At 36.4% G+C, this 14,778-nt stretch overlaps 1 protein-coding gene across 1 annotated transcript in view; it reads left to right on the top strand.

Moving 5' to 3' along the window:
• Positions 1–14,778, top strand: part of LOC149279558 (piezo-type mechanosensitive ion channel component 2-like) — a 185,065-nt gene that overhangs the window by 115,842 nt on the left and 54,445 nt on the right. The window contains exons 5-8 of the mRNA XM_089501059.1: positions 4,014–4,176; positions 9,039–9,249; positions 10,765–10,978; positions 12,869–13,035. Of these exons, the coding sequence (XP_089357185.1) occupies positions 4,014–4,176; positions 9,039–9,249; positions 10,765–10,978; positions 12,869–13,035 (755 nt within the window). The remainder of the gene's footprint in view (positions 1–4,013; positions 4,177–9,038; positions 9,250–10,764; positions 10,979–12,868; positions 13,036–14,778) is intronic.

Raw genomic sequence — 14,778 nt, 5'->3', positions numbered from 1 at the left:
GACTTCAGCTGTACTGGCTAAACTAGGGTATGGGACCATCCTGGTTATATTTAGATTTAGTATCATATATTGTCTTCACCACTAATATTAGTTTTGACTGATGTTAATGTCTGTAATGTAACATTTGCAACAGCGTTGACATGAATGAAAGGACTATAATGAATGAATGACACATGGTGACACAAAAATCATTTATATTTCCTTTTTTAAACCATTTGGTGCTCAATCAAGGAGACAGTTTTGCTGTTACTATGTTTTTTTCTGTTTATATTTACTGAGTTGCTAAATTCCTCTGGTCTAGACAAATTGGCTGCTACTATTGTTTAGCCCAGCTATATCTGGCTATGAGTGCTCTTGGACCTGTGGCCATGTCTACCGTACTACTGCTAACCATATACTTGTTGCTGCAACACCTGTCGGTAGGCCTATCTTGTTGCTCCCAATACCTCCTTAGACCTAAGAAACTGGTGCGTGGTAGGCAGCAAAGTCCTAGCAGCAGCTGTGTGTGGAGACTCATCCAAAGGGGAAAGGGGCCTGTCGTAGGTGAATACCCCACCATTAGCGCCAGGGACCTAGTCTTAAGGCCCGTTAGAGTTTTAAACTACTAATCTTTACATCCAGTTTAGGGATGCAAGACAATCACACTCTTTTTAAACATTGAGCCTGACGGCTAGGTCAGCTTAGTGTCTCGATGATTAAGCAGCTCTATACATATTTGCAGACAATACTCACTAAGCGGCCCTGTCCCAAACACATTATAAGGCGCATAGAAAGGAACTAGTTACCTTCAAAGTCCTTGTTACTCTACAACACCTGGTGGCTGTGTCTGGTACTGCAAGTAAAACACACATGAACACATTAAGTCACAGAAAAAATGTAAAAGCAGAGCAAAACAGGGGATAATTGCCCAAATATCACCTTGATAGCCCTTCCCTAATCATACCAATCTGCTATCCTACTCTCAATGTTTTAAATTCCTAATTTGTAAATGTACACATTATTAAAAGAAAAAAACAGTTTTCTCAACAACTTCTATCAATCGAGCTTAGACACTGAAATCTTTACTTAAAATGATTGTAATTCCTAAGCATACAGCACCATGTTTATACTCCAAATATCTTTGTACCTTGCAGAATTCCTTTCATCAGAAAACTGCAAGTGGCAAATATATATAAGTGAATATGTAACAGTCTAAATACTCATGATTGTGTCTCACCCGTCCCTTACTCAGTGTGAGATATCCTGCTTTTACTGGATAGCCCGGGCAATGACTGGGCAACTAATTAATACAGTATTGTCATAAAGTTTCAATGAAAATAAAATTGTTTATATATATATAAATATATATATATAAATAAATCCGGAATGGGCATAATCAAAAACCCAAGATATATGTGTTTTGACAATACATAAATGTGTTTTAAAAATTTAAAATTACATGGAGAAAAATCTACCTGACTCATTGCCCATATTTTAGCTGACAAATATTTGAGGAGCCAATTCTGCACAAAAACATTTGGTTGTCAAACACAAGTTTGTGGGAGGAACAAAATGCATTCATGTTTAGTCTGAGAAGTACACAAAGTTCTTATTGCTAAACCAAGGCTAAAAGAAAGCATCTATGTCTGGATGGGCAACACAAAGAAAGCACTGATGGGAAGTGCAATTACATTACTCTACATTCTTTTCAGCCAGTAACTGGTACGAACATTTTACATCTCCGCGCCTTGTAGTCTGAAGTGAAAGGTTGATTGACTTGCCTTCCCGAGACACATTGCAGGATACTGTTTTTGTTAAATATACTTAGACATGTGTCTAAGATGCCACCTTATAAATATGCCTCCTGTAATGCAGCGCAGCTTAACTATGAAAAGCCAGACACTGCCAAACGGCAGATATGACTAGCCCAATCTTGTGTTTGCTTAATGCAGAGTTGTCTATCTGGTGGCAAATGATCCATATTGGGCTAAGCTAATGAGATGAGGCTGGTGATAATGGCTTCTAACACTTTTCTTTTGTAATTGTTTTTATAATTATCTATACTATATCTATCAATATATACAGCTGCTTATCTATTTAGCTTATAAAATGCCATAATATACAAACATGGCTATGTCTTAGAACAAGTCATTGCCCATAAATGACTTATTTTCTATTTATTGAAATTAATATCCTTATTTTTCTTTTTGTTAATATGTTTTGAATTTTGTTGCATAAATAAACCAGTTTCAGCAATGATTTGTGTGTTGGTATTTTAAGGCAAAGACTCGTCAGCCACTTATTAGTAATAGATATTTACTTATAGCTATAAAAGTAATAGAATGTTGTACCTTGAGACAACATTTACTTGGTTATTTTTGTTTTATGTAGTGGTTTTGATTGCATTTTGTACAATGACTCAGAATTTTTTTTTCTTGAAATTAGCTTTTGTGGACCACTGTTCTAGTGTTTCTGGACAGTTACTGTGAAAGTTTTGTTATAATCAACCATGAATGATCAACTCTTATATTATGCATACATATTTTTATAATTGACAAACATTTTCTAGGAGCTTCTAGCCTCAGACAGCATTTACTGGGTGGGTAATAGATGAAAAGGCGTTAGGAAGTGGCCATGGTCACATCTCATTCACCTGCCTGGAGAAAAAAGAAACTGACTCGGAGACCCAATGAAGTAGGTCTTTCCCGCAATGCTCAGGTAGAAATATATATTTCTACACAAACATACATACACATAATCAGTCTTATCGTTATTACTATTTCGTCACTTGTTGCATTTACTAAATTATGCAAATAACTAAATGAAAATGAACATATTATAGTGGTAACATTGGTGGAAATCTGGCAGAATGGGTTTGATGACATTAATTTTCTTTCTTTTGGCTCCCAAAGTATAGGAGATATTTAGGTACATGCCTAGTGGAAAGAATTCTCACATAAATGTATATATGTGTTTTTTTTTTAAAATCAGCTTGTTGTATGTAATAATACAGTAATACCTGACCATGGAAATTGATTTAGTGGTGGAAGTAGTGGGATAGTAGGGGAGTTGTGAGGGGAGTGGGTATGGTCCCCTCACAACACCGATCCCCTGTCCAGAAAAAAGAATTCGACCAGGAGACCTGGAAAGAAAGGCTTTACACAGAGACTCTGAGTCAAACCCTGAGAGTTCCCAGGTATGGTCCTGGGAAGTTCCCAGGTATGGTGTTATCTGCTTGAAGATGATGAAGTTAATTAGTTCAGCCGAAGGACAAATGTTTTGTCATCTACAATTTGGAAGAATCTAGTTATTTAAATTTGGTAAACATGCTTAACATTTTTAAGCTGCTGGATAGGTAAGTCAAACTTGTCTAAATTTCTAACCAAGACAGTAGTTCATCACAAATTCTTCACTGTATCATCTCTAGTTTAAAACAATTGGCTAGAGGCTTACTTAAGAGTGTATAAAACTAAATGTTTGGACAGGGAGAATGTGTAATTTCCTTACTTGTGCTCTCATCACAGCCTGAGGATGTACGGTATCACTCAAGCACCTACACATATCCTGGTCTGCATTCTCATGTTGGGTGCCAAATGCATTAGAGGAAATGATGAAAGATGACATTTGCACTTTACTACATTAACGCCAACTTTAAAAAAATAAAAAAAAAACTACAAACCTACAAGTACAAAGGTTTTTTACTTAAAATTTTTGACAGAATGGATATTTTTTCTGCATACTGAATAATTTGTGTTTTTTTGTTTTTCCATTGGTGTGGCTATTTTGATGATATCCAGATTAAAAAAAAAAGCAAGAGCTGGTTTAATTAGGATCAGCCGAGATCTGTGACAAAAGATGGCAGAAGATTTCCCTGTTCTCTAATGTGTAATGTGCTCTCCCTTTGTAATTCAGTGATTTGTGATTGACTACGCATATTTATATAGTATGTAAACGGTTAAATTTTGTTATCATGCACGTTGCTTACTGCTATAGTATATTAAGTGTCCTTACACTATCATTCTTTCTATTCACAGTGTGAAGGGGTCAGATGCTGGCAATGGAATTCGAGTGTTTGCACCCGACATTGGCATGTTTATTGCCAGCTTGGCTTCATGGATATTTTGTAGGAAACTTGTTTTCAAAACGGTTACTGAAGATGATGCGCAATACAACACAGAGTTTGTAAATGAAGAAATGGTAAGTACCATAAAATCTCAACTATGTATAATATTACCCTAAATGTTTAGGAACAAATAAGTGCATGTGTGTAATGTGCATCCATAACTCCAGCTTCACATGAAGCTTCACATACACTCTGTAAGGTTTGTCTTACCAGAAGGAATCCGATATGCAGGACTGGAACACACTTGCTCAAAAACAGAACACACGCAAGGGGCCTGGTGAGGATAACAGGGCACTTGGTGGTGTAACTGTAAGCACGAGTGGTCAGAGGGCAACCGTTTAGCAGACCAGGGTCGGGACGCCAGAGGTAAACGTAGTCGGGTCGGATAGCCAAGGTCAGGATGCCAGAGGTACACGTAGTCGGGTTGGATAGCCAAGGTCAGGATGCCAGAGGTACACGTAGTAGCAGGGAGAGCCAGGGTCAGGAAACCAGAGAAACACAGGAAGCCGTTTAGCAGACCAGGGTCGGATACCGGGAGAACAGGAACAAGATATATATATATATATAGTATACGGGAGGAGCTCACGTAATACGGACAGAACCAGTATAACTGAGCACTGTGGATACTGTGCTCGAGGTTTAAATAGCCCGGGGGGGGCGTTCCCCGACGTCCGGGACGTGATCGAGTCCTGCGTCGCCATAGCGACGCAGCGGAATCCAGCCGGCGGTCAGCTTCATGAATATTCATGAAGCGGCCGCGTGCGCGAGCGGCTGCTTCAAGCTCCAGTCTGCGGTGCCGGCGTTTCTGCCGGGGAGGAGAAGAGGACGGCCGAGAGCTGCTTAAGGTAGGTGCCTTACACACTCATTTGAAATTACAATTAAAACTCACACTCACATATACTGACATCACTTATACATGTACACACTCACATATGTAAACTCGCACCATGCATCTCACACACATCTACATTAAGGACCCCCTCCCAGCCTACCTACTTTTAGAGGTTCACGAGGAGGCTCTTCCTTTGTGGTCCAGCAGCTGGTGACAGGTCTGGCATGAGCGCAGGAAATAAGGTCAAATCTCTGTGCTCACACTCCATCAGCGTGCTGAGACTGAGGGAACGCTTATGGGGAGGACTTTGCTTGACTCCGGAAAAGTGGTACATTTTTCGTATTATACTTGAGATTTTACGGTATATGATACATAATGATCAGCATTATGAGGGAGCTCATTGTACGTGGAAGTCTGGTGTGTTTAAAAATCCAAGGCATTAGTGAATGGTGAAAATGGTGCTGATCAGCAGGTTATCTCAGATGTTGGATCAGTTTACCAACATGCAAAATGTCACAGGCCCCACACCAGTCAACCAAATAAATCATTATATTATAAAGTTTATCTGAGCTATAACCCACCAAACAGATCCACCAAGAAGTGGAAAAGGGCTAGTGTAATTAGAAAAAAATATAGTTACGCCTAGATTCTATTTCTTTGGTATAATTACAGCATAAAATTTTATGTGTGTGTACTCTGTGTAGTGTCACCTACGTGGGATTTGTGTACACTCTAAGCTTACTTGCAGCAACACACATTTGATAAAGTTTTTTTTAAGTCTTTTGAGAAATATATTTATCTTCTCTTAATTTTATTATTTCGTTTGGTAATTATGGGGAAACATTGTGGAAAGGGTATCTTTTGTTTGCATTTACATCGTTATATCAGGATGTGATGCTCAGTTTGTGTCATTCATTTAAGAATTGCTTAACCTGTCCTGAAAAAATACAAGAGGTTTTCACCAATATCATGCCTTATCCATGATTTATAAACAGGATGACCAGGACCATGGATATTAGTCTTATTATGGTATTGTCTTCTGTAAAAAATGTATTATATTTTGTGCTATAACACTTGTTTTTGGTGGATATGTGCATGCAAGCAGAAACACAGCATGAATATGGTAGACACATATATGACTGCTTACATGTTTTGCTGGTTTTCCCCTGTATATGTGATGCATATACCCCCAGACTGATGATCCCATTTTAATGGTATGTACACATCATGCTGCATAAACCTCAGTTGGTATAAAATAATAGCTGTTTTATTTTCAATAGCAGCTGTGAAATTAACTTTCTTCGAGATCTATATCATATGGTCTATATTACACTTTCCAGTTCTGGGATATTTTCCAGCTAAATTCACCTGCTTTACATTTCAAAATCCTAATAAAAAGTGCCTCCAGACAAGTCAGCTCTAAGCATACAACCAATGGAGAACTAATGATTTGGACACCAGCCTGGCATCTGGCAAACTATTTTAATTCGTAAAAAGCTGCATATTAAAAATACTCTTTTCTGGTGTGAAATGTAATTATAAATTATGTTTCCTCTTCTAAATCCCTTCTGAATTTTAATGGTTGCATTCATTATAAACTTTTAGCAACCCAGCAGGCCGATGATTTTGGTAAATGCATTGATTCAGAAAAACAAAAAACTATTTTTTTTTCATTTTTATAAATAAATTAAATAAAACCTTAAAAGTAAATATAAATACTGATGACATGCCAAATAACTGTTCATGATGTCACAAATTATGCAAAAAAAAAAAATCCCCACACTTTAACTTCACAAATTTTTCATAGGTTTTTTTTTTTTTTTTTTTAAAAACCCAAAACTTATTTTTCATCTTTGAATTATTATTTACATTAAGAATAGATTTTGAGAATATGGAATAATCGAAAGGATTGGCACAAGAGTGGTAAAATGTTGCCACACAGTTACTCCTTCTACCTCTTTTAATCTGAGCTGAGGTGTTATACTTGGTTATTGGTTAATTTATGGTATGTATCAAGGCACTAGGCACCACTTCCAAGTCCCTTGGTTTATATATTTTTCAATATTCAGATCCGTTGTACTCCTTTTCTAAAATATTGTTCTAAACTCATATTTATAAATATTCTTGTGAATCTTCAGTTTCATCTACAAATTTCCTTTCTGAGAGTGTTTGTCATATTTTGTTGCCCTAATAAATTAGTAGGTTAAGGGCATTCAAATAACTAACATCAGGGAAAATTAGATTAGTATATGTGTGAGAAAAAACCAGTAGGGCATTAAATTGGTGAGAAAGGCCCTGCCTGTCACCTTCTAGTTCTTGTGCCAAGTTTTAGAATGTTGTTATCTTCTGTCAATACAACGAACACAGTGAGTCACTTGCTATTATGTGGATTTCAACATTCCTAGCTTCTAGTATTTAGTAGTTTGCCTTTTTAACATTTTGACTCAATCAGCTAAAATACAGTACTTATGACCAAAGCGAAAAACAAAACACATAACTAACATAACATAACATACAAAAAAGAATATACTACAACCAACACAAAGAGAGAAAGACACGTAGCATAAGTAGTAACGTAACATAAGTAAAACACTACTAACATTGGGTGGACAGTTAGGAATTTCTGTCCTGTTCCAGTGAAAGTCCAAGTGAAAAAAGATATGGCCCTTCACCTGGGTATAACACCCTTTTCTTGTTACAACATCCATCTTCCCCCAAGCAAGATCTTAAGTACACGCCTAGGGGGGGGGGGTCCAGGGGGGTCATTACCTTGTTAGACATTGCAACCACCTCAACAGTTAATTTTGTTAAAATGGTTATGACTGATTATACTTTCTTATACTTTACAAATTGCCAGAAAAGAATGCAAACATAACACCCAAGGATTACCCATGTAATTTGGACTTGACAACACTTGCAAACTTTGCATTGGAGTTGGGCTCAGGGACAGAGTATGTTGTTAGTGTGGACTTTTAAAGAAATGATTACATTTCCATGCTTTGCTCTGTATACAGTATCTGGTGATATCGTTAAAACCCAAATGTTAACAAAATAATCCAGTGGTGACTAATAGCTTTCCTGGACTCACTCTGGCTAGTAGCAGTAACAGCTGCTGTGCAGGCATTGCTGTTTTCCTGCCTGGGATTTATCGCAGAGTTGACATTTACAGTCAATTATTAGTTTAACTACTTCTTTGCCAGTAAAGCTGACCTGCTGGTCCCAAGGATTTTACTGCAATAGGTAGGAGAGATGGTCTGCACGGAAACAGTGATAAAAATGTAAATTTACTGTAAAATATGACATTTATAATTCACTTGACATGAGAGGAATCCTAGTCCTGAAAAGCTATTTGGATACATCAGGGTAATGATCAAGAAAGGGGTAATATATTAACCATAATGGCATGTTTGGAAGCATTTAGAAACTAGCATGTTGGAACAATGCTGCACCATGATACAATGGCCACCCTAACAAACCACCACTGATGGTGGAATGGGGAGATACCTGGCTCTATTGATTCAACAAAACAGACTTTTGCATTAAATCCAACAGCTCCATGCCCTCAGCAATGGTGACAGCGGCCCACTGGTGGGAGTTCTTGCCAACTTAGTAATAGCTGTAAATCTCTTCAGGGTTTTTCAACTGAGTAAAAGCTGTTAGCATATTCGTAACCTTTACAGAATTCCAGTATAATCCTGTACCTCCCTATCTTTGCGTATCCTGGTCCATACTCTCTACTATAGGGACTTAATATAATTGTTCAGTGCCAGTGTTGCACAACAGATGTATGTCCACAGCAATGGCCCATAGGTTATGTGTATTTAAAGATGGTGGACGTCAATTGATGTATTGACATGTGGCTGCACTGGCTGGGTCCAGGTAGCTTCAGGTAATGTGTGTCCTGTTTTGTTGCATTGTTTCAAGTGGTGTGCATGGTTTTGTATGTTCAGTTTAGGAATATGTCCACAATTGTAGACCTAGTTTGTTTCTGTCTGAAAAACACACCTTATAATGTATTCTTTTAGAGTAGCTAATATGTAGCAGTGCCTAATAAATAGGTCTAAAACCTTATTTCCAATGCACCTTCATTTTTATTTTTATTAGGCTGAAGCAGGAAAGATGGAGATGGATGATGAATTAATGTGTGGGGAAGACCTTGATGGAGAATATGATGGAATTGAAGGAGACGAGGAAAGTGCAAAAATGAAGCTTCTTCGCAAGATTGCCTCACTTGCTTCAAGACTTAAAGAGATTATTGGCAACATTATAACCACCGCAGGAAAAGTAGTTATTACAATTTTACTTGGTATAACAGGTAGGTATCATATGAAGTAAATTTCTCCAATTAAGTCTGTATTGTATCCACCAATGTTTATTCTAAAGTGTATCAGTACATGTTAAAGGGAATTCCACCAATGTTTATTCTAAAGTGTATCAGTACATGTTAAAGGGAATTCCACCAATGTTTATTCTAAAGTGTATCAGTACATGTTAAAGGGAATTCCACCAATGTTTATTCTAAAGTGTATCAGTACATGTTAAAGGGAATTCCATCAATGTTTATTCTAAAGTGTATCAGTACATGTTAAAGGGAATTCCATCAATGTTTATTCTAAAGTGTATCAGTACATGTTAAAGGGAATTCCATCAATGTTTATTCTAAAGTGTATCAGTACATGTTAAAGGGAATTCCACCAATGTTTATTTTAAAGTGTATCAGTACATGTTAAAGGGAATTCCATCAATGTTTATTCTAAAGTGTATCAGTACAGTACATGTTAAAGGGAATTCCACCAATGTTTATTCTAAAGTGTTTTACATAACATAATGGAATGTGCTATATCATACAGGGACTACAACATGCATTTCTATGCTTAAACTGCTCTACACTGAGAATGTGATTGAGCTTGTAACATTTACCTTACTTGCCTTTCCAATGGATCTTAATTTATAACTTCTATAGCCAAGACCTAGCCATCCATCCTTATGAATATCTACTGCCACTTCTATCAACTTCAAAGTATGTTTCCAAAGTTACAATTATGATTAGTGAATTCATCCTATTACAATATTCTGAAGACTAGTTATTCAACTAAACAATCTATAATTTGTATAACAATTTTGTGGATTTATTTGGAGAGCTAATCCGTCTTACTTTGTAACATTATTGAGATGTATTGGGTTCTTTTTGGATACACTTCTCACTATATAAAGGCTGGCAAACATGCTAAAATGTTCAGTTTAAATCAATTCAATTCTGACAATGTGTTTCAAGCTTTAGAGTCAAGTTCATTGCTGAATAGCTTTTTGTTGTCTATGGAACTTGGCAAGAATGATCAAAACTCAGCAGCTAACTTTAATTTGAAAGAATAGACAACTGGTATTTACCAACAATGTTGGCTGTTGGAACAGGCATGAGGTTGCTCGGCTTTGCTTGAACATAGAATGTGATGGCAGATAACAACCACTCAGCCCATCTAATCTGCCTGCCGTAAAGACCTGAAACCTTGTTCGGTCATTGATTTTGTCTTATTTTCTGTCTAACTGTATACCTAAATGCATGTTTAAATGTGAAATTTTTTATTTTATAGAACTTAAGAGAATTAGCCAGTTTCTGCTTTACTAGAGCCTACAATTATCCTTCTAATCTGCCCAGAAAACAATTCAACAATTGGTACATAGTAAATATAATTAATATATCCCTTTGCCAGTGTTAAAAAATAAAGTTGAGTTATCTTTAGGAATTTTCACTTTAGATAACTAATTTATAGAAATACAATCATATAAGATTCAGTGAATAAATGTGTTTTCTTTTTTTTTTTTTTCCTAGGCATGATGCTGCCTTCCCTGACCTCAGCTGTTTATTTCTTTGTATTTTTGGGTCTATGCACATGGTGGTCCTGTTGCCGAGTATTTGATCCGCTGATATTCAGCTGTCTATGTGTATTAATGGCCATATTTAGTGCAGGGCACTTGATCGGACTTTATCTATACCAATTGCAGTTTTTTCAAGAGATTATTCCGCCAGACGATTTCTATGCCAGGTAAGTGCTAGCGATGAATAGTATGAAGGCGTGGAAATTTACGAAATGCAACTTTTTAACACTGAGCCATATTTTAAAAATTTCCTTTTTTTTACCTTTTCATTCAGAATTAAAAACATCAACGTCAAATAAATAATTACAATTTTATCTTTAGATTTATTTGCTTTCAGAAGAAATAAATGAAATTAAACTTGATATGTCCCAATACCATCATAATAAAAAATAAATAAATGAAGGTTTATAAATATGCAACTGAATTTTAGGAATATTTGCATTGAAAAAATAACAATTTCAATATTAGACAAGATAATTAATATTCAATATCCCCAAAGACAAGGCTATATCTATAAATAAATATATAGATATAAAGTATCTTTGAACTTTTAGTGATACATGCAATCTATCTAATTAATGTTACACACCTTTGCTATGTCTTAAGATTCTTGCTGGTTCATATTACCTGTGACTCCAACTTAAAAAATCATCCCTCAGAAATCAAGCTAGAAAGATAGCTTTTGGCCCCAAAAAAACCCCAAAACACCTTGGCAACTTAATTTATATGACAGATAGCTGTGTATATATATATAACAATGACACAACATTTTGAAAGGTTAAACAATCTGTTTTTGAAGCTAGACTTTTTAGAAATCAATAAGTTAAAAAATGAGTATGAGAGCTTCTGTGAGGTTATTTCAGAGATCACTAATAACCTCTGGAACAACTTTGTGATTGCAACCTTCATCAGTCCTCTATTGGATGGTTTTCATTTTACTTGTCTTTGATGTTGCTAGAACAAGGACCACAGTACTTATGTACTGTATGTATTGTTATGGTTCTAGCTTAGGGCGTATGAGGCACAAAGTCTTCCAGATGAAAGCCGAAGTATGTGAAACTGAACATTGTCATTTAGTGTTTATTAACATTTTAAACATGTTTATTAAATATTCCCTGTAGACTGTAAAATGCAACATGGATTATAGAAATTTCATGTTTTTCTAGCCCATTTCAAATCCTTAACATGTTTCTCATTTTCATCCTGTGATCACTTCTACCTAAAATTCGAGTAAGCTTAAGAAAAATTATATATATATATATATATATATATATATATATATAATGATGGAACGTTAATGAATTTAATTTAATTGTGTGGTTTGCTTAAGCGCACCCCAATCTGACTTTCCATTAGCTGGTAGTAATTTGTTAACTTCCTCGTCTTGGCTCATTCTTTGAAGCGAAGCCATTTATCACATGAGTGCTTTTCTTTCTCCTGTCTTTTTGTATGTAACGTTCAAATTGTCAATTTTCTTTCTTGAAATGTACTCTAACCCTGTTAAAAACACATAGAAAAGACTTCTGGACTACTTTGGCTCTATCGTATTGATTAACAGTAGAGACGGGCTGAGCATACCAGACAGTCAATGCAATATTCTGGTTTTTTTAATGGAAGACGCATTAATCTGTGTTTCATAGTTACAATGTTATATAGCGCCATTTAACCAATAACTGTTAGCTAGTCTTGTTTTTGATGACAGGTAGCTTCGTCTTACCTGTTACCTTTTTTGTCTCCAAATAATTCATTTATTTGTGGAGGATACTCCTAAAAGTAATTTCCCTTATACTTTGGGGAGGCATAGTCTTGAATTCCAGACCGTCAATGTTCACAAACAGACCAGCATTTGCAGAGATGCCTTAAAATCAGACAACTCAATAGAAATCACTGCAACATTCAGAAGGTTGTGGCTTCAACAACCCTTTACCCTTTATCCTCTTGGTAAATGTTTGGAAGAAACTAGTCTAAAATATTATTTTTTTCTCAATATAATTGTTAAGTTGACCAATACTGTGTATACATCATTGTATAAGTTAGCTTCTTTTCCTCCTTAACAGGTTATTTGGTGTCACGTCATTAGTTCAAACAAACTGCTCCAGCACATGGAAGTTCATAGCAAACCCCAGTTTGAGATGGTACCATCACACCAACCCTGTTATGCTGTTAATATTATATTATACACTGGCCACCCTCATTCGTCTCTGGCTGCAGGAACCTGTCGTAAGTGTAATATTATTGTTAATTATTTATTTTCTATTGATTTCTTGAACTGGATTGGATGTTGTTACTCGTATGAAAACACATTAAAGAAACCACTTAAATACGGCTGTATAAAGATCTTAATGGCCCTATTTGTTTTCAGACGAACTTGGCGCTGTAAGTCAGTTAGCATTTTCACTTTGCCATTGATCTTTATTGATTATTGAGTTGCTCTGTCCTTGCAAAAACTAATCTTTTGCATCCTGTGCATTAAGGTGGCTTATCTATTCACGTACATAACTGCCTTAACAAGTTGAACGTCTGATAAGCAGAATAAAGATGCGTATAGTGCTAGAAATCTCTTGTGCCTATAGATGGTGATTGGTCTTCTTGTCCTGTAGGTTCTTATTTTCCTAGCCTTGCAGAGCTAGTGGATTGGCAAATTTTGGTACATTAACTAAGGAGCATTGCTCATTATTATAAAAATAGCATTACAGTAAACCATCAAACCATGAAATGGATCCTTTACTAGCCATAAATAAGGGACATGCCAGATACATAAGAAAGACATAGCGCTGTACTGTGTTAGCCATAGAAGGAGCAAAAGCAAATGTATTAAAGATCATACCTTCATTGGCTAACTGTCTTTATTGGCTATCTCTTCTTGAGGCAAATTATACATTTGAAGCAGAAATTGCTCATATATTTATACAGTAAGACACAGACAGTCACAACACGGTACAGCGATTGTGAGTCGAGATTACATTCCTGTAGTGATGTTAAAAGGAAATACAGATGTGCTGTTACTATGTTGGTGTGAAATGTAGCATTTGGCCCCAGCAGTGTCTCTTGGTGTTGTAGACTTTCCCAGACTATAGGTCTATGTTTACATTTGATTTTGTGTATCAAATGCAACATCAATTCTTTTTCACGGGTTAAGGCTAGGTTTCCACTTGGGTTTTTGTCCTGCGTTTTTTTTCTTGATGAAAAACGCCAAGAAAACTGCCACTGCATTTTCCTGCGTTTTTCTGGAGTTTTTTCTGGCATTTTAGCCTTTCTGTGGAAATTGCTTTTTTTGACCTTAGGCAGTTTTCCCAGCCTTTACAAGTTAGAAGTTTCACCCAGCTAAAAAAGGGATTCGGATAAATGGCAAGTATCTGCCCCCTGATGTCATTTACTTGGTAGAGTTCTACTTAAACGCCCCGGCGGACCCTTTTGTCACTTTTCTGTGGTTTGTAAGGCATACTTTATTCCGAATGTCTGCTCCTCTAGGAAGATTGGCCCCAAATGATGGTGCAAATTGTTTGCTGTTGCTTTTGGCACGCAGGATCCAGTTGATGTGTCGCGTATGTTTGTTTGTAATGGCATGTTTGTTCCAAATGGTGTAGAATTCAATATGAACTTTGTTTTGTGTGAAACTGTTTGTTTCCAGCCTATTTCTCGTAGGACACACAGATACTAGGTCCATCCTCTGCATTGTAACTGTGGAAAAAACGCCATAAAAAACGCCAAGGCAATAAACCCACATGGCTTTTTCATGGCGTTTTTTCTCTCCCATAGACTTCTATTGGAGAAAAACGCCAAGATTTCCTTGCAAAAAACGCCAGAGTGTCAACATGCTGCGATTTTGAAAAACTGCCACAGAGCCCAAAAAAGCAGAAAAACGCCAAAGAGGACTGAAAAAAACGCCAAACAGAAAAACGCCAAGTGGATATGGCATTGTGCGATTTCCTATTGAAGAACAGCTAACATCTGGCTGCAGCGTTTT

Source organism: Sceloporus occidentalis, unplaced genomic scaffold (genome assembly GCF_023333645.1).
Source record: "Sceloporus occidentalis isolate IW3139 unplaced genomic scaffold, rSceOcc1.0.p SCAF_162, whole genome shotgun sequence".
Lineage (NCBI taxonomy): Eukaryota > Metazoa > Chordata > Lepidosauria > Squamata > Phrynosomatidae > Sceloporus > Sceloporus occidentalis.
This window is presented reverse-complemented; position numbering and strand designations above follow the sequence as displayed.